The sequence below is a fragment of the Solea solea genome, chromosome 1 (genome assembly GCF_958295425.1).
Source record: "Solea solea chromosome 1, fSolSol10.1, whole genome shotgun sequence".
Classification (NCBI taxonomy): domain Eukaryota; kingdom Metazoa; phylum Chordata; class Actinopteri; order Pleuronectiformes; family Soleidae; genus Solea; species Solea solea.
Genome location: NC_081134.1, coordinates 30137196 through 30164591, shown reverse-complemented (window position 1 = coordinate 30164591; position 27396 = coordinate 30137196). Strand labels below are relative to the sequence as shown.

The following is a 27396-nucleotide window of genomic DNA, read 5'->3' as shown; positions in this document are numbered from 1 at the left end:
ACGGAGGGCGATCAGGGTGACAATCCAGGGAGCAAGTATTTCAGTTGTCGTCGTCTCCAAATGGAGGAGATGACAACTTCTCTGTCCGTTTCTGTCACTCTACACATTCACAAGTGCTGAGCAATGAAGTGCAAATTAGGCTTCACCATGGAGGACACAAAAACCAGACGCCTCACACGACCACCATCATATATCCGTGTGCCCTACAATACATTCGCAGCAGTGCAGGAAGCATGCGCGTGAAGATTTGAATATCTGCTATAATATAATATTGCCATCTTCATGCACTTTGCTTCCCTTCCCATTGCAGCAAATCTTGTCAGGAAGCAATTTTACGTGTGAACACTTCACTTTCATTATATCCCGTTACCGTTGCAACTGTTAACTGTAAAGTCGCCAGATTCTGTCACAGTACAATCGGTTTTTAGACGCATGCATAAAACATGAAGGCGCACCTTTTCCTAGAGGTTGAAACTTTGTTCTGCAAAGAAATTAACGCAGGATCGTCCGGGCCTGTAAACCTGCCACAGTCTTCCCCTCAAAGCGCCAACACTGAGCTGACTGACATGAAGGCATTCACAGCACCTCCCACTGAGAGACAGTGTAGCTGTCTCCTGTCTCTTATTTGGACGAGTCCTGTCCCCTTAGCAAGCGTCTGCATCTCGCTCGTGTGCAAAAGCTGTCATTACCCAGATGCATTTAGTTCTCTTGTCTCTCCAGAAAGGTGTCACTGAGGATTATGGGACACCTTAGAGGGGGGGATTAAAAGTGTTCTGGTCTATTCATCTATCTCCAAAAGTTACTCTTTCTGTCCACTGCACGAGACGTAAAATAGAAATATGAATAGCTGTATAACGTGGTCTCATATGACGGCTCATATCACAGCTTTGAGTATTTTTTTACTTCTTTTAAACAACATTGTTACCATCTAGCTATAAGCAGCCGAAATTGGAGTCCTCACACGATGGTTGTGAGGAGAAATTGGGCTTTTTTTCCAATATTCGATCCATACATTTATTCAAAAATAAATGCATGTGTGCTTTATAAATTGCACATGGTCTTTATAACTCGCACACACAAAATAATAAGTCGCATGCACACTTTATAACTCGCACGCACACTTTACAGTATATAACTCGCACAGGCTCTTTCGCACGCACGCTTTATATAACTCGCACGCGCGCTTTATATAACTCCCACACGCTCTTTATAACTCGCACACACGCTTTATATAACTTGCACGCGCTCTTTATAACTCGCACGCGCTCTTTATAACTCGCACGCGCTCTTTATAACTCGCACGCGCTCTTTATAACTTGCATGCACACTTTATAACTCGCATGCACACTTTATAACTCGCACACACGCTTTATATAACTTGCACGTGCTCTTTATAACTCGCACGCACAAAATAATAAGTCGCATGCACGCTTTATAACTCGCACGCACACTTTACAGTATGTAACTCGCACAGGCTCTTTCGCACGCACGCTTTATATAACTCGCACGCACACTTTATAACTCGCACGCACACTTTATAACTTGCATGCACTCTTTATAACTCGCTAACACGCTTTATATAACTCGCACATGCTCTTTATGACTCGCACGCACGCTTTATATAACTCGCATGCACACTTTATAACTCGCTAACACGCTTTATATAACTCGCTTGCACACTTTATATAACTCCCACACGCTCTTTATAACTCGCACACGCGCTTTATATAACTCGCACAAGCTCTTTATAACTCGCACACACGCTTTATATAACTCCCACACGCTCTTTATAACTCACACACACGCTTTATATAACTCGCACACGCTCTTTATAACTCGCACGCACGCTTTAAATAACTCGCAGGCACACTTTATAACTCGCACGTGCTCTTTATAACTTGCACGCACGCTTTATATAACTCGCATGCACACGTTATATAACTCGCACACACTCTTTATAACTCGCACACACTCTTTATAACTCGCATGCACACTTTATATAACTCGCACATGCTCTTTATGACTCGCACGCACGCTTTATATAACTCGCATGCACACTTTATAACTCGCTAACACGCTTTATATAACTCGCTTGCACACTTTATATAACTCCCACACGCTCTTTATAACTCGCACACACGCTTTATATAACTCGCACAAGCTCTTTATAACTCGCACACACGCTTTATATAACTCCCACACGCTCTTTATAACTCACACACACGCTTTATATAACTCGCACACGCTCTTTATAACTCGCACGCACGCTTTAAATAACTCGCAGGCACACTTTATAACTCGCACGTGCTCTTTATAACTTGCACGCACGCTTTATATAACTCGCATGCACACGTTATATAACTCGCACACACTCTTTATAACTCGCACACACTCTTTATAACTCGCATGCACACTTTATATAACTCGCACACACTCTTTATAACTCGCACGTGCTCTTTATTGGGCTGAGACCAACACCAAGTATCACAGTAGCTCATCCTCAGTGTTATGTTTGACCGTGTCGTGTGATAATTACAATTTCCACTTTTATTTTCCTTTTTTTTAAATCTCATCTCATATCAAGAAACATCCATTTTAAAAATATATCATTGTATTTTTTTTCTTTTCTTTTCTTTGATGAAAGCATTTATCAAATGCTGGCAATTCCCTGTGGTGGAAATGCTAATTTGCTGCCCACTAATGTCCAGAGTTTTTAATCAAGCAACGATAAAAAGAACAAAACACAGTGCACACTGTATGCTGGGTACATTAATCGTCCTCTTTCTCCTCCTCCTCCTCCTCCTCCTCCTCCTCTCCTGTCTTGGTCTAATTAAGGGTCATTCTGCTCCCAGCCACATTAGGACACAGCACACCAGTCCCAACCCACATAATTAAATGTTTTTTTTGTGCTAACCATCTGGAGACCTCATCTCTTTAAACATGCATGTCAAATTGATTCCTTAATAATGTTTACGTTCTCCTCAGTGCTTTATTATCATCCAGGATTAGCTGTTTGTGTTTACTTTGCATTTGTTATTATCGCCACACACACACACACATAGAGAACAACAACGGCCCTAAGGTAGGAGGAGAGTTCAACCAACCAGCAAAACCAAACAGTCTGAACTTTACAGCACCGGGTGAATTTAATGTTAGACTAACCACGTCTCGGTGCAGTTTCTGCCTCGGCGAACTGACGCTGCGAATATGCTGCAAGAAAATCTTTGGTCTGTTGTGTAACACTCGGAACACAAAGGACGTCTCACAAAAACACTGAGGGATTGTGGGTTTTTTTTTTGTCAGCGCCGTGGGATTTAACGGTTCACTCATGCATCAAATAATATTAGCAAAAACATGCTTCACCAATAAATAGCCTTTCTTTGCCTCTTTGTCATGAGGACATTTGTGATTAAAAACCCAAGTTTATCGAAACAACAACAACAACCCATACACATTTGTGTCTGAAAGTGATATTTTTTCCTTCATCCCAAGCTTGTCATTCTATTTTTTGCCCCCTTTCTTCTTCCCCCTACTTCAAACAGTTGCTGTTGTTGAAAATACAGACATGTGTGCAGTCACAGGAGCGTCCTGCCTTTCTCATATTCTTCCCTTTTGCAATGCAGTTGAGAGGATTAGCCTGTGCCTGAGTGCCTAGAATAATGATCACTGCAGCGGAGAAATACATTTTCACATTTCAGGAGATAAGGGGCAGGCAATCTGCAAGCAGAGGACTTAACCAGCTCCCTGTGGCTTATTGTGGAGCAAACATAAATGTCACCGGCAACCGCCCAACAACCACACTCCTCCTAAACCCCCGAACGAGCGGGAGGAACACCCACTAGGACTGTCACGTCTTCTTTTTTTATCTTGAAATACAGATATCCGCTCAAACTTGGTGGGGAAAAAAAAGTTCAAACTTGAACCTTACAAAAACGGGTTTGAGCTCAGAATACACAGCCTAGAAGTGCATCATGGTCCAGCAGAGGGCACCATGTCATTAGGTCCACTTTGAATCCAACAAATAATGTTTTTTTCCGCAGTGAAAATGGGGAACACGAGACGAACAGTGAGAGTCAAATAATATCTTTGAAGGAACAGGATATAATATATCATATAACATTCATTTGGATTTGATTGCTGTAAAAAGGTGACAGCCCCTAACGCCCATCACTATCTTTTCCACTGAAGGTGCCATCACTCACTCGGAAATGACACTGAAATTACATTCATAAAATTCTCTAACTATGAGACACTTTGTCCCCATTGGACGACTCTTCGATTTCTTACCGCGCCGCTCCATTTCTCACAAAGAGATCAAATCTGGGATTATTGCCCGCAGAGACAACCAAATGTAATATTTCTGTTCAAAGACGGCTCCGTGTAAGGGGGCGACTCTCACTTTCAAACTCACTGCACTCTTGCTTTGCTGACGTCCCGGAGTGACCGCCATGCTGAGAAGTGCTCCTTAATTACAGAGAATCAAAGACTTTTTTTTTTTGGGCATTATCATGAGAGGAAATCGGTCAGACTTGTGATGATAGGAAAGAAGGCGCACACACAAATGAGAATTTCATCTCCACATCAGAAGAAGGAAAAGCATGTGCACTGCCAATGTGGCAAACTACCTTCTCCTGTTCTAACCCATTTCTCAATAAACAAGACAACAAAGGGGGGTCAAAGCTCAGAAAAGTACCTACCTTTCCCACATACTGCGCATCTGGTCCCATGTGTTCTTCTAAAACAAAGAACTGATTCCAGATCCAGCCACGTTTAGGTCTGTGGTGCACCTCCGTCTCGCCATTAGCCAATTTGGTCTGGTTCTTGGAGAGCACTTTAGAGGAAGCATGGTGGCTCGCACCATAGCACCTCTGGATGAAGCAGAGGCAGACCAGAAAGGGACAAATACAGGAGGTGGTGGATATCCTCATGGCGATGTGTGCTTTTGTAAAGTTATCCCCGTTTTATTCCAAAGTAGCAAGGTCCTCCGCTGCCGCCACCGCCACTGCCGCCGCCGCTGCAGCCGCCGCCACCACTACTAGCCACCGCTGCGGGCTCGTGAAGTAGTCCAGGCAAAAGAGGGAATCTAAATCCAAACGAAGGAAACAGTGGTCCTGGTAGCTCCTCTAAGGTTCATGGCTCGAAGCCGAGAGGTTTAGTAAAAACATCAAGAGACCAAGACGCGTTTACATTATGGAATTTCCCAGGCTGTGAGATGCTGCACACATGGACGTGAAGTTCTCCGTGTTTCTACCGAGAGTAGAGGTTAATCCCTGAAGCCATTCTGGATTTCCTGAGGGAGAGAGGAACACAGAGTTAGCGATAAAGCAGCTAAATGTCCATTAATTCCCTCCAATTAAATTGCAGGTTGTACACGCCGACATTATGCAGACGACACAAATATATTTCCAAGTGCTTTGACTGAAAGATTTCTGGCAGATATCTGACTGTGATCTTTCTGGCAGATCGCAATTTGGTGAGCAAGGTTGAAAAACAGTTTTAAAACAGGGTGGAGCATGAGAACTTGAAATACCAGGACACAAGGATTAGAACTTAAAGATACAGGTAAATGAAAACCACTGACAATAAGGTATAGAATCAGATGGGTCAGATTGTGATCGTTGTAGCCTTCTTGCGATTTGCTGACTGCATTGTTTCCAATTGTTAATCTATAGTAGTAGAAGTAGATCATGTGACCATTCTCCTCTGCAGCTGTTTGCTTGGTTTTATAAAGTACGACTCACGGAAAACAGGGACATTTGTTCAGGAGCTTTTCCAGATTTTGTACACAGCTGACAGTAGAGTTGCAGTTGACAAGAACCAAAACGGTGTCATCGTTTATAAAGTTCTAAAGGCCTAAAACACAGTCCTGGCTAAAGGCCTTGGTAATGTAGACGATGGGCTTACTTCTGCCTTGTAAAATAAGAAGGGCGTCGTAAGGATGAAGCCTCAGAGTACGATTAAAAGGCTGTCCATGCCAATAAGGTCACTTGGTGAGTGATGCTGGCATATGAGGTCAGACTCGTGTATCAGAGGCGTGCAGCGCTCCCCTTCCCTCCCCCTGCAAAAACTCAAAGGATTCATTAAAACATATCTGGAAAAAAAAGGTGGGATTTGGATGTTTTAACACGAGCCAGGCAGACTGCGAGGCTTAGTGTGTGCCTCGGCGAGATGAATAATAAGTGTGGTGGGAAGAAATACATTTACTATGATAAGGGCAGACATCAATGCACTCAGACGTGGAGCGGGGGGGTGATTTTTAGAAGGCACTGAAATGGAAAAGACAGAGGGAAACAGTTTTTCCAAATCAAAACTGTATATTGAAGGTGGCACTGAAGTGATAAAAAAAATATATATATATATATATATATAACTGCAAGTGATGTTGAATTTCTGTGTTAGCAAGCACTGGAGTGGAGCACTCATGTTATCGTTGCATGAATGTGCATCACGCAGCTCTGTTGTCTTTGACGAGTAGGCATCACGGAGAGTTAGATAGTTATTTAAGTGCCACTGAAGCATGAAATCGTTCCTCCCAGCTCGCATTATTTGATGAAAGAAAAATTGCGTCGTTTGACCTTGCTGATGATGCAAGATGCCCTTCAGTGTGATTTCAGTGTGAAAAAATCTCATTGAAGTTGCTTTACAATAAGATGAAGTAATATTTGTGACTCCTACTAACTAAATTATTACCCCCCTTCCTTTCCAAAATAGCACGGTCAGCTGAGATTTTCCATGAACATTCATCCCATTCTTGCCTCTGAGATTGTGAATTGTGAATTCTTATTTTATTCGTATTCTTGTAACTTTGTAATTTTATTCTTTGTTTTATTCTTACTTATTCTTATAGTTTTTGACTTTGTAATTTTCAAAATTGCTGCTATAAGATTCGTTTCTGCTATAACATTCGTTACCTTTGTACACTGGAGCGCTGTGACGAAAGAATTTCCCGCAAGGGATTAATAAAGTATATTCAATTCAATTTCAATTAAATTCAATTGTACTTCTGGGGACAGGTTGGTCCTAAAAAAAAGTGAGCTTTTGTGACGTTAAACCTTTTATTTTAACATGTCTATCGCCGTGAACGCCAGTCCATCACAGGGCCACATAGACACAACCAACCGTTCACTCTCACACTCAATTTAGAGTGTCCAATTTGCCTAATCCCCAAATCTGCTCGTTTTAGACTGTGGGAGGAAACCCGAAAATCTGGAGGAAACCCACACACGCACGGGGAGAACATGCAAACTCCTATACCTACTCATACTTATAAGATAAAAGAGAAAAAAGCCAAAAACAGAGTTTGTTTTGTACAAACACGATTGCACTGAAATGGTATCAGGAAGATTCTGAACGATCCTTTATAAAGATGCTTGCAGGAAGTACACCAAAAAGGACTGGGATCCTTATCAGTGTCAGCAACACAGTCCTGGAAACCAGTCTGGTTCAGTTGTCACGATATGAAGTAGGGCTACCACAAACGATTATTTTGATAGTCGACTAATCCCCGACTATTTTTTCCGATTAGTCGACTAATCGGATCATACGGAAATTGAATGTATAACATACAGTTTATCGCACCAGCATGCAGCTGCTCTTATATAACAAGCATTAGCTTTCAGCTTGAAGTGTTTAAGGTATATGCTAACTAAAAATAAAGACAATTAAGATGATAGTTCATTAAACCTTTAATGAAATATGCTTGTAGCAACAAACAATTGTAGCATAAAGTGCAAACAGCTAAGTAAACCGATAAGGCACTGGCCTAAACAACACAAAAATAAATAGGCCTACTTTTCTTTAATTTTTCTTTGGCATCAAACATAGCTACAATGAGGTAGGCAACTAAGGAATTATTAAAATTTTGGTCTCACTGACTCAAATTTAACAAAAGTGCATTTTGCGCTCAGTGCTCACAACTGTATTCAACTTTACTACACTGTTATAACGTTAAAGAAAACACATGAAATACGTCTGCTAAGGCTAATGAATCGAATCGCCATCGCTAATGTTAACGTTTACAGCTATCAATATGAGTAAGTCGTAAGTTAGCTCTCTGCTTACGCTAATGTTAGCAGCTAACTAGCCAGTTAGCTTCCGAGACGACGGTCCCTCTTCATCGTCGTTGTCAGCCACAACGTGCTTCCTTTTCGGGTTCTGTTTTCTTTTGTTTTCTTAAAATGCTCCCACACTTTTGAGCTCCGTCACCGCCGGGTAGCCATACGTGTCGACTATTAAAATTAGTCGACACGTAAAACATAATCGTGACTAGTCGACTAAACGTGGCAGCCCTAATATGAAGGCAACTTTTATGATGAATTTAAAAGAGAAATGTGCGTCAACACTTTGGTAAAAAAAAAAAAAACACCCCCCCCCCGTCAAATGCAGACGAGTTGGTCCAATGCACTATAGCAGCTTTGCTGCCGATTACTGCGAGGAGAAAACACGCGTACTTGATATTTAATAGGATACAGGAGCTGACACACTTCAAAAGCTGCCGCTGCTCTCCCGTCCTTTACAATGCGTGTGACAACATTAGAGACAGAATGAGACATTAATGCAACGTACGGCTGTCACACACTTTTCGGGATAATCGCTGAATTTCCTCTTTTTTAAATGAATATAAATAATTCCACATATATGTGGATTAGGAGACTTAGAGGAAGTGCCCGACTAATCCCCATGTTTTTATGTGCATATATATATATATATAACATATCTGCAGTACAAATTATGCAGCTCATCTCTCTTTGTTGGTGATGTTGACTTGGTACCTACTGCTCGGCAAAGTCGCTTCCACGTCTACTCGGATTAAAGCAGCAGAGACGCTAAACATGTGTAATCTGGGAGAAGATTCTCATCTCCATGCGTGCAGCCACTCCTGGATCCCGCTTTCCCCTTTGTAGCTTAGGAAAAGATAGGGATTTTAAAGCTTTTCCTCTTTGTTGCTCACAATTCAATCCTTCCAAAGACAGTTGTGGTACCTGAATGCAGGCGATATGATGTCACAATGAGAATGTCTTTTCCACTGGTTTCACTTTCACCTCCCGGGGCTTCCCTTCAATCAGTTCCCTAATTGTCTGATTATCATGCTGATTCGAAGCATCTCAGGAAAGCCGTGAAATCAGCAGCATCTGTGGCTCCATCGATGGAAATGATTTGCCGCTTTTATGTCGATGATATTGTTCTGAGCTGCCTCCTGCCTGCGGCGTGTTTATATGTGTGTGTGTGCAGCTTTTAACAGGATGGGTTATGCACAGTGGCAGCCACTCAGAGTTTGGCGGGTTCAACATAAGGCAGATACTTTTGTAAATCAGTTTGATCTGGTTCTGTTCCTGCTGTGGGTGTTTTGCTGTGGCTTGACTAAGTTCACAACCAGATTGTGGAAAACGTCATTATTCTATGGCTGCATTTCCCAAACGTTCTATATTGGGACCAAATCATAAAGAAAAAATGTGTGCATCGTTTAGCAACTTAGAGATGCAACGAAAATTCAGCCACCAGAAACTTTTATCACCGAAACAGTTGTGATGACGCATGGATGCAAAAACTGCGGCCAGCACACGGTGGAACAGCACCTACTAAAAGGTGGAAAGTCTCTTTCATAATTGATTTATTCTTTGAAGCATGAATATTAATCTATACAATTCGGTGAGGTAAGAACACACAGTCCCAGCCAGAACAGCACAATTAAATTTTTTTTAAAAACAATGGGACAGAATTGGCATAATCATTTCTTTTGGTGTTACAGTTTCGGTTTTCAGCCAACTGCTTCCTGATTTTTTTGGTTTTCGGTTTCGGCCGACAATGTGTTTGGGTAGCCCCTGGAAATATTAGTGATAGGAAGTTCGACTCTTTTTAATGACTCGGATCTTTTATATTCGGACAGTAAATTGAACTAACTTTTACAGTCGGTGGCGCTGTAGCCCTCTTGTGGGCGTTGTAAAAAAGACCGCGGTTCTCAAACACTTAACACTGAAGGCAACATGGTTTGCTTCAGCTGACAAAGTATAATAAACAAAATGCCACAAGCTATTCAACCCATATGAAACCCTAGGAAAGCAAATACACACCACAATAAAGTGACTTGTGTCCTGTTTCCTCCCTGCCATTGTTGTTTAACAGCGCGACGGTGACGATGTAGCTGAGTTGAGGGAGTCCTGAACTAATCATTTCTGTTTCCTGTCCTGCTGACTGAACTCATGCAGCTGCCTGCCATGTGGCGAAGGAAGGTACTGCATGAAAATGAACGAATCACTCACTGAGACGACTCATTACTCCTGAGTCATACAAAAGTTTAGTTCATTTTGAACGAATCGTTCACGAACGACACATCACTAGGAAATATCTCCCACCAATCTCCCAATTACCCACGACCAGTTTTTGGGAATCGCTCTTCTTGGACACTGTAGCTGGCAATAGTCAAATGACAAATCCGGTAAAAAGAACAAAGCCATCAGGGATGTGATCAATTGTGATATAATGTCTCACTGCAACCTTTAAGTCAGGCTTCCTTCCATTATTTACTGTGTTATTGAGTCAAAACTGAACGACTCTACTGTAACGCAAGGACGAAAACTTTCAGTTTTCAGCCGGTGATGAGACTGCACGGGGGAGAAAAAAAAAACCCTGAAAGATAAAGTGACATGTTGAGCACGCAGTTCAGTCTGAGGGAAGGAAAGTAAGACAACATGCTCCTGCCACTCGGCGCTAAGAGCTAATGTTTTGGCCTCCCGCTGAAAGCTCACCCCGCTGCATTCAATTTCACAGCATCAGCTTTGTACTGATGTCAAACACCAGATCAGGAAAGACTGGGGCCCAGGTCAAAACACATATCACTGAACCGCGGTCTGTCAGGAGGAGGAGGAGGAGGAACGCGGCGCTAAGAGTCTGTTGACTGGAAAGAGAACAAACACTTCATTTCACACATTTACCATGTCTGCTTGTCGCGTGTAGTCCTGGGTAATGTTTCACTGAGCTCAGGTTAGTAAACAAGAGGATTACAGCGAATACAGGAGAGCACAAACCGCAGAGGAGGAAATTAGTGACACAGCAAAAAAAAAAAAAAATGTGTTGTGTTTGTGTCTGTAACAAGGCTGTGAAATGTTTCTCTGAGGCCCGGGCGGGAATTTATGTTTTCTTTTCTCTTGTTTCTGCTGAATCAGACGGAGCTTTTTAGAAACACACATCCTGTGTGTTCCCAATCTCTTCTACAGAAGAAAGACGTTTTTCGGGTTTATTTATGTGGCTATTGTGAATTTCACGGCTTCTTCGCCGATCACAGTGAGCTGGAAAATTCGACAACGTCATGAACTTTCATCCAGGGGTCTGGTCTAACCTGAGCGGATTCAGAGAGCAAATGGATCATAATTTGTTTTTATCGTACTCCCTCAAGATGTCGCGACGTCCTCCACAGTGAACATCTGAACAAACACCACGTTTAGGAAATGATTGGGTGTAAAACCCAATCGTTGTGGTTTAATAGTTTGTGACAGAGTACTTCCAGTGTTGATTTACGTCGCTGTGTAAAAGCAATGCACGCCACGAACACCGGAATAAGAAGAGGTTCAAGGAACACCGAATAAAGGTGGAGTCACATGACTCATCTTGTCCTTTATCTTGCTGGATTAGCCACATAACTGATTATGTAATCAGATTATAAAACCGGAGTGGCTTCCTCCTTGGGAATTCACTTTGACAGTTTTGGATTAACCCTGCAGACAGAAGACAAACCAGTAAATAAAGTAAAAAAGAGCTCCAGGAGAGCCAAAGTCCGTAATAAATATTCATGGTATTCATTTTATCTGGTTATAATACGTGCTCTGTGAATGAATGCTCGGTGACAGCGACAGTCAGTGCTGTCAGAACTGCAAAGGGAAAAAAAAAATGGATTGATCTGCACCTGTTTTGTCAATAAGCTTATTTTTTCTTTTTCCCCCTGCAGTGAATCAGGGCAAACTGACCCAGTTTGTTGTTGGGTGAAAGGAAGCAGATTAGTCTGATCAGGTTCGCGAGCGAGGCAATCCCCCCCCTGACTGTGTGGCACACCCTCGAGGTTCCAACCGAAATTGGAGGAGACAAATAGGTTAGAGAGAGGTGCCAGCAATGCTGGGCTTTATCCAAGCTGACTGCTGTGTTTCCGCATGTTACTCGAAAAACAAACGAGGAGGGAATCCCGGCTGAGTGAGTTAAAAACGGTCCAAGCTTGTGACACCTTTTCCAACTCTACTCCATCCATCAACTATCACCCAAACCCGATTTAGGACTGTTATTAACATTTTAGGGATTGTTTATGGATTATTCCGAGTAGCGCTGAACAATTACGTCTGCAACAACTCATCGAGTAAATCAATTCAAAGATAGGTGGATAATGGATGAATGGATGGATGGAAAATCGATTATTAAAATCGAACTAATCTAATAATCGATTAGTTGGGTCTACGTTATTATAAGTACAGTTGCTACCCCCTAATGTGGGGCAGTAAGCGCCATTAAGCTGGATGCAGACCGCGGTAAAAGAAGAAGAAGAAGAAAAGAACCAATGCCACGCCTTGTGTAGCTCACGTGACGGGGAGCGCTTTACATTAACAACGCCTTCAGGTGCAAAATCACCTGAAGAGGAAACATGTCGGAGCCACGGGTAAAGGAGATTCACGGTAAGTTCATAGAAAGTTCATTTATCACTTATCCATCGACAAGGCTGGAGAAAACAGAGGGTTTTTTCTGTTCATTGAGTTTGTTTTCGTTTGATTTGGCCCTGAAAACCAATGCAATACAAATCCGCAGAAAAAAGGAGGATACATTTGACTATAATTAGCGACTTTGTGCAGTTTTTACGCAATTATTCAGAGACAGTTTAATGTGAATCCTTTGTTTCTTCATAACAGAAACTTAAGCAATATGTCCCTTTTGTTGAGAGAGTGTGTACGTTTTTTTTTTCCATTTTAATCCGATTAATAATCGATTAACCGAAAAAATAATTGTTAGTTGCAGCCCTAATGCCACTTAAAAACACAATACATAAACATAAGAAATGACTAATATATTGAAGTTCCCATCCTTACTTTTGAGTAAATATTGCGGCCGCAACAATGAAATTACATGAATGATGAATATTTCAGTGTTAGAACATGATCATACTGAGGTTTGGGAAACGCTCTTTTCCCACATTCATCCCTCCTGTTCTTTACCAAAGATCGCTCTCATTCATTCTCTCCTCCCTCCCTTGTTCACTCTCTCATGGGGGCGTGGCTTATCATAGAGACATTGAGCAAAGCAGAGGGAGGTGAATTGAAAAAGCTGCCGTGTGCAAATCCTTCCACTCTTTGTCAAATAAATAAATATAAAACGATGTCTATCAGCACATCGTTTTATATCAAGACAAGACGGAAACTGAAGTATTGGGATATCATAATCACCCAACCCTTTACCAACTACTGTCATGCACACAACAGACAAAATGCTCCAAACTTTCCATCTCAGTCTCTTCCAATACACTTGTGGGTAATTAAAAGCAATAAGCAGCAGGGTTTTTTAAACACAGATTAGGTCTGGAGGTAATTAGGCCCAGTGCAATAATGACTCCCACTGAGTCGTGTGGGCAGGATGGTGTGCGTCAGTCACCTCCTCCCACCATGTATCCAAAAGTCAACGGCAACTCGTCGTTCCAGTCAGCTGCCCTCCGAACAACCATCTGTCTTCACGCTCAGCTTTGATTATCGCGGAAAAACCTGAAACCCCCGCCGCACCCGGCGCAGCTTTGCAGGGGGCAAAGGTTCCGCGAGACGTGAGCCACCGGGTGGGTTCATCTCTCCTCGAGTTAAACATCCTTAATTACATTTGCCAAAGAGGAGTCCATCCTCTGTCTTCTTTACGGTGTCAAATTTGAAGACGTGCCAGCTCTCGTCGTCCCCGCTATATGTTGTTTGACTGCTTAATGAGAGCTGGCTGGGAGAAGGAGAGTGTCCCATCTGCTGTGTGTTTAATGGTTGAAATCTTTGAGCTCTCGTCACAGAGGATGGAGCAGACAGCGCCCATCTGCTGGCCGCTGTAGGGGAAAACGCAGCCGCTGTTTTTTCATCATCTCCGTCAAATGCAACCATAGCGCTGCAGACACATGTCCGTCAAAGAAAAGCCTGGGAAAATGCTTCGATGATGAGGATTCGGCCCGTGATTATTCATGGTTTATTGAGTAAATCTGTTGTTTTCCTGATTAATCAATTACTTGAGTCAGGGGTGGTTGTAAATATAAAAACGAAACATGTGATTGACTTTATACTGATATAAGGTCAATGCACTGTGCAAACGCACGCTTCAGCAAACCTTTAGATTTTGAGTTTATTGTCAGTTTATTCAACGTTCACTCCTGAGCCTGTAATTACGTGGCATTTTATTGCAATAATTATCTATATCAACTGAGCTGAAACCTGTTTTTTTTATATCATAATTACCTGTTTGGTCACATTAGCTATTAGGCTAATTTGACTTTATGAAATGTAATGGAATAAATGAACAAAATTGCAGGATTGAGTCAACAAATAATAAATCCATTCATTTATGACATAAAATGATGGAAGAAACCAGTAATGTGTTACTTTTTTTGAACCAATCACTAGATATTAGAATTCAATGATAAAAAGTTCACTTCTAAAAAGTATTGTTGGGTAACTTTTTCATTACTGGTTAACAGAATACTGGTTTTCTTAAGACAGTCAGGCCAAGGCCTCTCATATTGATTGAAAGCTTGTGAAGAGTGAAATTATTCCGACTTCTGAGGGCATTGTCAAGGACATTGTGATGTGGTTGCAGGGCGTGTTTACCTTAGAAGACACAAAGTCATTTTATTAGCACTATAAAAATTTAATTTAAGAAGCGTATTGTCTTTAAAAAAAAAATGACTTCAGGGATTTATGAGTTTTAAGTGTGAACAAATTTCTGCTAATCAATTAATTGACTAAACATTTCAGCACCACTTGGGCGAGCCGCTAATGCTTTTGGGATTGAAGTCATTCTGTGCCTAATGGAACAAGAGAAAACACAAGAGGGGAAGGTGGCTCCGGAACGCAAATGTATTCACATCCCCTGCAGCTACTTTGGTTCTCTTTGTGTCTGAGGAGTCTAAATTCAGGCTGAGGCTGCTGGAGTTTGGCAGTTCTCCACCGGTTTTTTTCCCACACACACACAGAGCAGGTGGGTTTTACAGTGAGGATGGGTGCTCTCATCCACGTAGTGGGGGCCGGGGCGATTCACATTAGCATTTCATACGCAGAGACGCTCGCTGTTTCCCGCTGCCAGGTCGATTTCTCTCACGAGAGGTTGAAAGTGCAGGAGAGTCGCAGATGCTCGCCACGCCGCTCCTCGGGTGCCAACGCACACTTGTGGCGCCCGGGAGGCGGAGATGCCACCTCGCCGCGCAATTAACGAACAAGCTGGTGATGTAGACGGCAGAGACGGATGGGGGGGGGGGGGGGGGGGGTTAACGGTGTGTTGTGTAGGCTGAGCTCAGTCGTGATTTCACACTCATGTTACTTTCTCTTTGCACATACGACACAAACACTGTTCAAATCTGAAACGATCGCGTTGCCATGAAAAAGACAAAGACGTTTGTTTGTTTTCGGAGCATTTTCCTGACCAAACGTGAAAATCACGAGTTTCTCACTTGTGAGATTATGGCTCACTCACAATTTTTGTTCCACCGGTGGGGATTCCATCGTTATTTTGTTAGTTCAAGGCTTGTTCTTTTACTCTGCCACTTTAAGAGACCATTATAACCCCTTATTTAAGGGTTAAGCCTTTCGTTATGTCTATTTGAATGTTAAGTCCTTCGTTATTTTTGCTATTTTATTGTGTACCTCAAGCCGGGAATCTCTGCAAAAAATTCATTATGTCCTCATAATGACAATAAAAACTTCTTGAATCTTGAATCTTGAGTCAATTTTGAGAATAAATGACCATTTGCCCACTTTTTTGGAGTGTGTCATTTGTTCATATTTAGCAGCGTTCACTGCAGCGGCCGTTTTCTTGGACTTTTGCCATAGAAATGTGATGAATGCCGCCCTGTGTGTAAGCACTGCTACAATCAAGTACTTTCACATTAATTAACCCAGCGTTTAACGTCCTGATTAATTAATGAAAGAAAATCCCCATCTAGGACGACGTTGACCTAATGTTTTCACAAACTGAAGGATGTTTGCTTTGGCGTTGAGCTCCAGGCGACATTTGACTTGTGAACAGCCGTTTTATTGTACAAGAAATAGGTGAGTTTGACTTGTTTATGGACTTTTAAATGGACTTGTAAATTACTACATGTGCCTCTGCGGTGTTGGACTCTGTTGGCCGGTGATTGGCTGACTCACTGTTGTAAATCCTTGTGTGTTTTATCTCTTTGTGATGTTTGTATTTTGGGATTGCTTTTCTGTGTAGGAAGTCTGTCTGCTGAGCGTTTTGTTTGTGGGTTCAACGTCTTGGAAAACTGTTCGGACAAATGTAGTGTCTCGTATTGACCTCCACTGGACTGCAAAATCCCAGTGCCAAATTGTTTTAAGGATTTCCCACCTTTGGGATCGATGCAGAACATCTACACCAAGTGTCTACCAATCCATCTTGGCAAACCAATCCAAGCACTATGATGACTCGATACTAAATTTCTGTGTCTGCAACTTTGAATTCCTACTCAGTCCATTATAGACTTTTACTTTTAAGTAAGACATCTCATGGTAGCAGGCATCAGTCTTAACAGCATCTACGTCATAATCAGGGTTTACAGATCATATAGGATTTAATGTTTTTTATGATGATATCCAAATCATTAACTTTGACCAGTATCAAACCAATACTGATACCAAGTATTGTAAAAAAAAAAATAAAGCTGCAGGTTGGGTTATGATAACTGATGATGCTCATTAGGTTTGACACCCCATCAAACCTAGAACAAGAAAATAATCTGGATTTTAATTCAATTTAGGAGTTGGAGCCAAAAATGAATATCAAGGAGATGGAGGGAGGCTTGCTTTAACCCAGTTGATCTACTGCTTATTGCAAATCTAACAAAGTGAACGGCTCCATCACAGAAAATCTGCTCGCACTCTACACAACCCAGCTGGAATATGTGAGAAAGGGACACTGTGTTTACACTATTCTCTTTGCTGTGCTTACTCAGATCCACACACCCTCCACGTCGGACGTTGAAACAGAATAATATACGTCTTTAGGTCAAACACTGTTGCTTGTTAATGGCATTCAGTATTGACTTTCAAGTAGAGGTTTACCAAAGTGGTTTCTTGAGTCGAGTGAACACAGTCACTCAGAGCTCGGCTCTAATCCACCTCAGACCTGTGAGTCAGTAGGGAGGCCCTGTCCACCCACTCCCCCACCCCCACCCTCACTCTCCCTATCACTATCAAGAAATCGCTGGCACGGTCCAATTAACATCCATCTCACATTTCCATGTCCAAGCAACGCATGTGAAGGCTGAGCAGGACTGACAGGCGCACAGCACGCCCACGTTTTTGATCAGCGCGACGCCTCGAGGTTACTCACTGGCCGACCAGGTGGCGTCGCTCATCAGCTACTACATAGCTTCTGTATTGGAATCTATGTAGCGAAATCATTTAAAATATGGTGAATGTCCGGGCGCAGCGGTTTCATTCTCTGGTCAAGACAAGAATTCTGATACGATTGGTGGATTTGTCTAAAAAGTATTGGAAGAGCCGATACAATACTCAGTGGAGGTATGATATGGATACTGGTCCAATGCTTTCTTAATACTAGGAATCACTGGATTGGATATTGGAAAAAACAAACATAAAATTTGAAACTAGAGCTGCAACTAACGATTATTTTCATAATCGATTAATCTGTCGATTATTTTCTCGATTAATCGATTAATCGTTTGGTGTTCAGAATATCAGAACACCTTAAAAAATGTTGATCGGTGTTCGTCAAACCAGGACATGATGATGTTCTCAAATGTCTTGTTTTGTCCACAAACCAAAATGATTGACTTTTAATGATTTCTTTGTTATCCAGAGCAAAGAATTGAAGAAAATATTCATATTTAAGAAGCTTAAACAATCGGAAATCTTGTTTTAATCATGAAAAAAGCTTCAAACCGATTATTCGATTATCAAAATAGTTGTCGATTAATAATCGATTAATCGATTAATCGTTTCAGCTCTATTTGAAACTGATTTGAATTTGAAATGATCCCCTAAAAAATTGCATAAATGTTTCACAGCACAGATTGTAAAAATGGAAATAAGAGAAATAGGATTCCCACACGGGTCCATGAAATCCTTGAAAGTCTGTGAATTTGAAAGAAAATTAGACCTAAATAGACATGGGTCATTGAAAGTGCTTGACAAGAAAGAAGTTGATATTTAGGTAAATGTCTCCCTTGTTTGTTTACGACGCCACCTACTGTCTCATGCCCTGCGTTGCTTGACGTAAGGAGACGAGGCCTCCGCGGGACAAACGTTGAGTTGATGTGAGATTCCAGAACAATGAGCGAGTAACATTCTGCAAGAGAGTGCAAATGACGACGTTACAACCACCAGTTTGTCCAAAATCCAAAAAGGACAATCACTTGTCCAGATGCAGAGCGTTCTGCAAATCAATAAAAGTGGACGCCATCGTGGACGAAGCGGCTCTTACAAGTTGCCCTCCGCATCTCAAGCTGTGTCAGCACATTCAAGTCCTTGAATTTGAAGGAATTGGTCCTGGAAAGGCCTTGAAAAGCCATTGAATTTGATGTCAAGAAAGGTGTGGGCACCCTGCTTTTATTTATTTATGGTTAACAGAATATTTGCTAGTCATGCTGGAGCACTAGGTTTTTGAAATCCTTGCTTATGGCTATGTTGTGATGCAAAAATAATGGTATCACTCCATCACTAGTTATTAACGACTTGATATGTAAAGGAATCAGATACCTTTTCTTTTTTTTTTAGAAGTATTTGTTATAAGAGAGTACTTTTCTTTTTGTACCATCAGAATAAATGCCAGAGACGCTGTCTCAACAGACAGACTTAAATCTCCATGTCTGTCTGTCATTACACTGTGTGTACGTCGGGTATGAAAGTGCCAGTGAAATGCCTAAAGCATCGAGTGTAAATCTAGAGGGAAATAAGCGTGATAAAGGCTGCGCCCAGGTGTATAAAATAGACACTTTCCCTTGAAGAAGCTGAAACCTCCGGAATGTGACCAAACGGCACTTCCACCAACCCCGACGCTTTTAAGCAGAGAACAAAATAAAATACTCAGAGGCAGCCTCCAGGATCCCATGCAGAAACGCAGAGCGCTTACACAATGACAGTTCATCCTTAAAAGCTGGGTTTTTTTTATGTTTTTTTTTAAAGTAGAAAAATCCTCTGTGCAAACTCACAAGTGTGACATGGAAAATCCACCATTCACTGTTCAGGCATCATATTGGCAATCAAACGACTTATTCTTTGCAGAGATTGGGAATATTCCCGTCTACATTTCCCTGCAGCAGCATTTGTTCTCTTTAAAGTCCCTGCATCTCTTTCCTCAACTAGTTGAAGGCAAACATCAAGTAAGCTAAACAATCCGAGGAAAATATCCGAGAGCAACGTTTCACAGTGAGCATTTTGATGACTTAGAGGTTTGGGGGACGAACACAACACGCTGCGCTGTCCCCGCACGAACGACAGCAGGAAACTATCAAGGCGGTTATGAATATGCGTAAATCACGCCCATTCCTAACGTATGATACACGATCAAACCTTAAAAAACGTGACAAACGAGCCTCCACGAACAAAAAAAAAATAAACGATGACGAATTAAGATTAATGTAATGAAGACAAATGTATCGTTACTTGTGTTCTCCTGAAGTCAACGTTGCACTAATGCTCTGCTGTGCATTAACTTTCCCTTTTAACGCTTTGCCGCCCATTCGTCACTGCCAGCGCAGGCAGACGGATGAATCACTCTAATGTGTTGCTCTCGCTCGTCCTGAGGAAACTCTGGGTGCAATAATGTGATTCAGACTGCTCCGTGTCACACTGTAAGCAATGAAAGCCAAAAATCAAAATAAGGCCAGAAATCATGAAGCCTCTCTTTTACTGTTGGCATTGCTGAGCTTTGCTTTGTATGAGTTCAATCATTTCCTCTCTTCCCCCCCCCCCCGTTCAAAATAAGACAGGCAGAATGCCTGCAAGGTGTCATCAGTTTCAGATTGATTACCATGTGACCTGCCAGGTGATCATGAGTAAATTGAAAACACCCGCTGGCTCTTGCCACGTGTCTCCTGATTGGCTCGTACCATTTGTTTGGCAGTCTATTTAAGTCAGCACAACCATATGGCTTGTAGAGCCGCTCTCAGGCTGCCAGCGCAAATGGGTGGGTTTTTGGGGGAGGGGTCACATGCAAACTGTTCTCCCTTTTTATCCGGATGGCGAATGAGTGAAATGTGCTTCACCTCCACATTTGGAGGTGGTTTGAACATGGACGCGCCCCGGTCTGGACGCTCGAATCAGATTCTGTGTGCTTTTGAGCTCCACAACGCAACAACAGAGTTAAGACAGAAATCCTTCCTGTGCAAAGAGACCAGATGGCAACAATGGAAGATTACCAGCGGGGGGGCTTTTTAATAGAGAATGTGTATCAAGAAAAAGAAAGTGTCGACGGTTGTGTGGATGAAATTTGACAGGAAAATGTAAGAAAGGTGGGTTTTGTTTGTATGAAAACTCTACCAGGAGTTGAGTCATTTCACTTGAATACACATAATACAGATCAATTCACTGATAAGTGTCTCGCAGATGAGGACTGGAAATGTGCTCAATAACATCATTTACCTGGTCATGTCCTGACAGCAGAGAACTGAGGGCATTAGCGACATGGAAACACAACTGTGATCTTTTCCTTTGTCTTTACACATCACACACAAAAAAACAACACAAAAAGCAGAGCAAATACAAATGCTGTATATGTACCACTGGAATACAATAAAAGCGGAAAGGAAGTATTAGCGTTAAATTACATAACATCTAACAGTGCTAAGGGTTGGGTTAGAGAGCAGAGGCTATTTGTCGTTGCAACTCTGAATATCTATGATCGAGCTTGGAAACCAGGAGCAACCTCATCAACTCTGACATCATTTTGCCAGACTTTGAAAATGCAAGGGTGGTATTTCCCAAAAGCACGGGGTCCGTATGGATAAAAAAAAGTCCCTGAATGTTAACTTTAGGACAAAAGTTTCCAAATTGGATGTTTTCCCCTTTTAATTTTGCTGCACATTGTTCATTTTTTGCTATTGTGTGTATTTGAGAACATACACATTCCCCACCAGAGAAGCATATCTGATGGGATTCAATGCATTATTTACCCCACCCGACTGCATCACAGCGACTCCAAAACTGGCGCATGAGAAGCAGGGGGATTATTCGTTTTTGAACTCTTCCTGGATTGGGAGGAAGATGAGACTGATCAACGCCTTCCTTCCAAAGCTGTAATTCTCACGCTTGCAGAAAACCTCATGAATTGGCAAAGCGTCGTCTGGCAGACAGGGCCGCGGTGACTGACCGGCCTTTTGTGTTTGCTATCCGTGAAGAGACTGTTAATGTTTGGTGGAAAGGATGATTTATCTTTTGAATGGCTCCTTTGACTGCACTATTGGGGACAATAATCCTCCTGCACTCGTTTCTGTCTAGACTGCCAGTGATACATTTATAAACATTATGGCAGCCATCGCCCTGCAGCCACCTGCAGTGAACCATTTCTGCATGGGCCATGACTTGTTGATGGAACTCGCTTGATTTTAAAGGCTGATGGGGCACAATGTGCACAAAAGCTTTAAAAGCAAGAAGTTCTAAAAACAATTCAGTATTACGCATCAATATAAGTGTAGAACTGATTAGTGCAGATCAATTTTAAGCGTCCGTGATGCCTCACTAATGGCGGGAATTGCAAGGGAACTCGTACAAGACTCAATAAGTGGCTTACAATAGCGATAATGTCACCATTGAGTGCGTCCGCGATAAACAATTTCATATTGCAAAAGAGACCTTTTGGAACGCAAGCTGTAAATTAGTGAGCAACTAATGCAGAGTTCCATACTAATAGTGATACTGGTATCTAACAATTATTGTTATCAGTGCAATACATTTGTTTTTGTTTTGCTTTTCCTCTTCTATCTTAAAATAAATCCACATGGCACACATGATCACTGCAGCCTGGCAGGCATGTGCTCTGATCACCATCTGCTGAGTAAAGCATTTATGTGGGGGAAAAAGAGTTTTTATTTTAGTCTTTCTGGTATTCAGTTCAGTCATTCCGTCCATTGACAGAGTGATAAGAACAATACTGAATAGCGAATTGACAAAGTGACCAGTACTGTAGAAGAATAAGTGATTGCACGTTCAAGACAACTCAGAATTTACAATTTGCTTTCCCCACTTCCTACATTTAAAAAACGACAAATATTGGGAGTTCCTACATGTAAATTGTCTACTAGAACTGCAGCTAGTGAAGAAATGTTTTTAGTGGCTCTGTGTGTCTGTCTGTTTGTGTTTCCGCACTTGCCAATATGACCAACAGAGGCCGACAGAGGTTTGTTGTGAGAACGGGGTCTGTCGTCTGCCGTCTCCGGTTGCCATGTTTTCATAATCGATTCATCTGTCGATTATATTCCCGATGAACCGAGTAAGCGTTAAAGAACGTTGACCAGTCAAACCTGGACCGTGTTCTCCAATGTCCTGTTTCTGTCCACAAACCAAAAATGATTCACTTTAAATGACTTCTTTGTTATCTGGAGCGAAGAAACGACGAATATATTCACATTTAAGAAGCTGAAAACAATCAGAAATCTGGTTTTAGTCATGAAAAAAGCTTCAAAGCGATTAATCGACTATCAAAATAGTTGACATTCAGTTAAAATCGAGTAACTGTTTGAGCTCTACTGTAGTAGTATACAGTAAAAAATTGAGTACAATGCAATGCACTTGTTTGGATGTAATGAAAATAATGCTTAAATGACATCATAAAACAAATTCTGCATGAAACGTGGTGTAAAACTATGTCGCAAATATATCAATATCAATTAAATGCACACTGTACTCATCGGAGAAAAAAAAGGCCTAGTTTCCAGATTTACTATCTTACGTATTTGCTGAGTTATCTGGAATGGAACCTGCAGAGAGCCACATCCTCCGTTTTAAAACGTCCCCTCCGCTGCAAGCGTGCTGTAATAAGTGACTGATGATTGCAGTTGTTCACAGTCGACACACAACACTTCAGGGTCGGGTTTTTTGCGCAACTGGTGTCGAATCGTGGGGGTGGGGGGGGGGGGTATGTAATGGAGTGATTAACACGTACAGTTTGGCCTTTCTGCTGCTACTGCGACGTCTGCATCACGCAGTGATATTCAAAGAGCAGAGTCTGTGAAATGTTCCTCTGAACGTCTGTCTCTTCATTGGGATTAATAATGGCGTAATTAGCTCAGTGCCCTTTTCAAACAAGAGAACACCCACAGGCCTGGACAAACACACACGTACTATTACTTCAAAGAGAGTCTGAAAAGGTTGTGGGTCCACCTTATTTACTGTTTCTTTAATCCTTTCAGAACCTTCTGCAGCTACCTCACCTTTTAATCTGTTCAGATTACATAATTAGCAGATCAAGTCCATTTTAGTACCAACAGAAGCACAAGGTTTTTACTCTGTGGGTACGATTGACTTGTTGGGTTTCAATGATTAATTGATATTTAGCCAATTACTAAATAAATTACTACTTTCAGAATTAACTTGTACATTTTTTTTTTTACAATTCATTCACTTAAATGTGAATATATTTCACTCTGCACAAATCTGAATATCTTGCACAGTTTACCCCCCCCCCCCCCCCCCTGTCTCTACCACTTTGGGTTGGTTTTTCCACTTTTCTCACAAAATCATCAATTGCATCTACATTTAGGTGTTTTCTATCCTTGTGTCCACTTGTCTATGGAACTGCTTCCCTATCGTTGCCATGAAGAAACTGAAGGTTCAAGTCAGTTGCCAGGTTGCTGTGACGTCACACCACCTTACACATATAATTAAAAAAAGTGAGTGATAATTGCTTCTATATCTGGGAATCATTTACCACCAGAAGATGAAATTGACATGATGGGTTTCCTGCAGAGGGAACGTCTGTGGCTGCTTTCCAAGGAAGTCCATTATGCATCAATAATATGTGTCAGTTAAAGTCCCAATGTTAAGTCTGGAGGTGTAACTAATCACACATGCCTCAAATTGATCTTTTACCTTTTCAATCAAGCAAAAAAAAAAAAAAACAAGATTTATGGCAAAAATGGTTAAGGCTGTGATTTGGCTCTTTTGGGAAAAATTATCTTCCATTGATTCTGGAACATTGTGATGGACAGAACAACCTTGGTAACTAATTACCTGATGTGCAAGTGAAAGATTAACTGATAATGAGAAATAACCACTTGACTTCCCCCAGTTCCATCCACTGCATAAATTAGGGCCATATCTCCAAACCCAAGAAAAAATGGGAACAGTCGAGTCCCCAGGCCCCAATTACAGGAGGAGGAAAAGCATGACAACTTCCTGCATTTGGCACAGTTTACATCAAACATGTAAATAATGTTTACATGTCGCCAGCATCACTGTCAAGGGACAAACAGCTGACACATGGTTAGTGGAGCCATGATGGAAAATACACAGCAGCATCACAGCTTCTCCCTATCTCTCTCACTCCCTCACTCTCCCTCTCCAGCAACAACATGACTCTTTGACATCTTTCTCTCCAACATTTCGCAAACACATCGAACGGTGTGAGCACCTTGCAACGCTCACAGACTGGCAGCCTTCCACAAATTCTCCTTGTGCTCACCAGAAGCCAATCAATGCCACATTAACAGGGACAGCTGAGCATCTGGCACTTGGCTGAGCTCACACAGCCACAAAACACAACTGTCAAAGCATTCCAGAGAATGACAGGACTGAGGCTTTCATTCAAACGCCTCAGTGTGTGTGTGTGTGTGTGTTTCTACAGAGAGCTGAGATGTGGAGCTGTGAGAGGCAAAAAGCTCCACTTGTACGGAGAAGGGACTGCAGTCAATGAGTGGACTCCTGTTTCCTGCAGTGCGCGTAAATTTCAGTCTGGCTACACTAGTGCGGCACACGCAGACGCGGAGGGATCGGATAGCCTGCCCCTTAACTCCCAATCCGTTTTACCACAGCACGTCTGTCAAGTCTTAACTCCAAACCAAAGGCGCCGCCGTGCGCAACAACAACAATTCCAGAAGGGGCAAAAGCAAACTGACGCGCGCCACAGCCAAAAAAAAAACAAACCAAAAACCTGCAGTCGTTAAAGGCGTGAGAGATGACTGAGTGCAAGTGCGCGCACTCTGGTGCCAAATTTTACGCAGATGCGCGCACAATCCTACTCGACTCACACGGACGCGAGCGCGCGCACGTGCGCAACACTCATAATGTGTGTGTTTACCACTTCAATCAATGCATCCAACTTAGACCTTTTTTTAAATAAGCCAGGACCGTGCAAGTGTGCAGGGAAAACTGCGCGCGGACGCGGACATCGGCAGCACGAACTAACTTATCTGTCTTACCTGTCCTCGTGCGCTCCCCTGCACAGACGTGACATTGCCGCCTAACGGTGTAAAACAGGCACGTGGCTTGAGTTTTTCCCTCATTTTCTATCTTCTTTTCCGCCTCTTTTAGTTTCCTCTCCCTGCGCCGCTGTCATCCTCCTCTCCACAGCAGAGCTGGACTGTCTGCGCGGCTTTCCGAGAGCCGCTACTCCCCCCCTGTCTCCCCGTGCATGTGTGTGAGTGTGTGTGTGTGTGTGTGAGAGAGAGAGAGACAGAGAGGGGGGGCGAGCCAGCCGAGCCGAGCCCCAGTGCGTGTGCGCGGATCTCTCTCCTCCGAACCTTCCCTCCAATCCCGCCCGACTACTGCGGCGGCTCAGGCCGAGGAGAGCAGCGGATTGGTCTGTTGGCACATCAATCTAATGCCCTGCGTCTCCTCCTTCACACCTTCCTCTCCATTATCTCCCTCTCCTCCTCTTTCTCTGCTCCTGTCTTTCTCTGTTAACACGTGATTATATAAGATAGTGATCAGGAAGCGATATGTTGTCCCTGTCTCATTTTCTTACACACACACAAGCTTCTTGCCCCAGCAGTCCCAGTAGGATTGGCTATAAAGCAACAGTGACTGAAGGAAACTGCAGCACTGGAGGACAAAAGGTGCTTCAGAACCCAAACATGGAGGAATTTACCATCGATTAACTTTGGAAGGTTACCGACCGTTTCTCACGTTTGACTCTGGAGCGAACTCTGGACCGCAAATCCACCGTTAAAGCTGCACACGACTGTACATTTTGCTCTAATTTCAGCAGTAGAACTTGGACGAAGTGTTTCAAAACACGTTTGAGAGTTTTTTTTGTGTGTGTGTGTGTGGAACACAATTCGGGACGGGTATTTCCAGCCAAAACAATATTTGAATATACATAACTTGAGCGCATGAAAGCTAGTGAAAGTAGCGCAGAGGAGCAGCTACAAGATGCATTCAAGAGATCTCATGAACTTGGGTAGTAATTGGAGTGGATGTATTCGTGCTAATGCTAAAAAAAATAATGTTTTGTATGTTTTTACAGTAAGTGATCGACTTTTAAGGTCTCAACAACTTCACTGATTTGAATATTCTGTTTTCCTTTTACCCCTTTTGCGTGCACATTTTAAAACACCTGACACAAAAAAAGTGATTGTCTCTTGTTGCCAGAGGATACGCTTTCTTTTCCTTATTTTACTTCTCTAAACTCTCTTCGTAAACAACCAAACCGCCAGCCCTGCAACACAACAGAGGAATGCACCATGGAGAGCTCTGACAGTGTCACAGTGGTTACTCTGCGATAGATCTCCCACTTCAGTGAGCGCTTTTATACTCGGCGGCGACTGAGCGACTGTAGATTGCATCATGACATCACACGCGTGACAGAAAATAACCTCGCAAAAGAACTACGGTTACTTTTTCCGATATTCGGCAATTACAGTACTTTTATTGTTTCCTGTACCTTTTTTTTTCTTTCTTTTTTTTTTGCCACAAGAAAAGATAATCTGTCATTTTCTGTTTCTCATACTGGTTGACAGGCAGACGGACACATGTCCCACAGCTGTGTCCTCCAGCCCCGAGACAACAGGTAACTTTTAATTAGGCTAAAGCTGCCACTTCAAGGACAATCAACAGGCTTTTCAGCGGACGACATGTGGAGGAGTTACTACATTTCAACTGTGCGGAGTTTCCAGCTTTCTTTAAGATTACAAGCAAAATCCTTTTGGACACGAAACAACGACGGAAAAGCAGCCGACAGAAAATGATTTCCACCACAGCAGCCCCTCATCGACGACTAACAATACAAGTTTTGCAT

General features: G+C 42.3%; 1 protein-coding gene across 1 annotated transcript in view; it reads right to left on the bottom strand.

Annotated features, from left to right (window-relative positions):
• LOC131472976 (cadherin-18) overlaps positions 1 to 25817 on the bottom strand; it is a 91143-nt gene extending 65326 nt beyond the window's left edge. Inside the window, exons 1-2 of the mRNA XM_058650487.1 lie at positions 25580 to 25817; positions 4698 to 5290 (exon numbers count right to left, since the gene is read on the bottom strand). Of these exons, the coding sequence (XP_058506470.1) occupies positions 4698 to 4928 (231 nt within the window). The 5' untranslated portion in view covers positions 4929 to 5290; positions 25580 to 25817. The remainder of the gene's footprint in view (positions 1 to 4697; positions 5291 to 25579) is intronic.
• Between the last annotated feature and the right edge of the window lie 1579 nt (positions 25818 to 27396).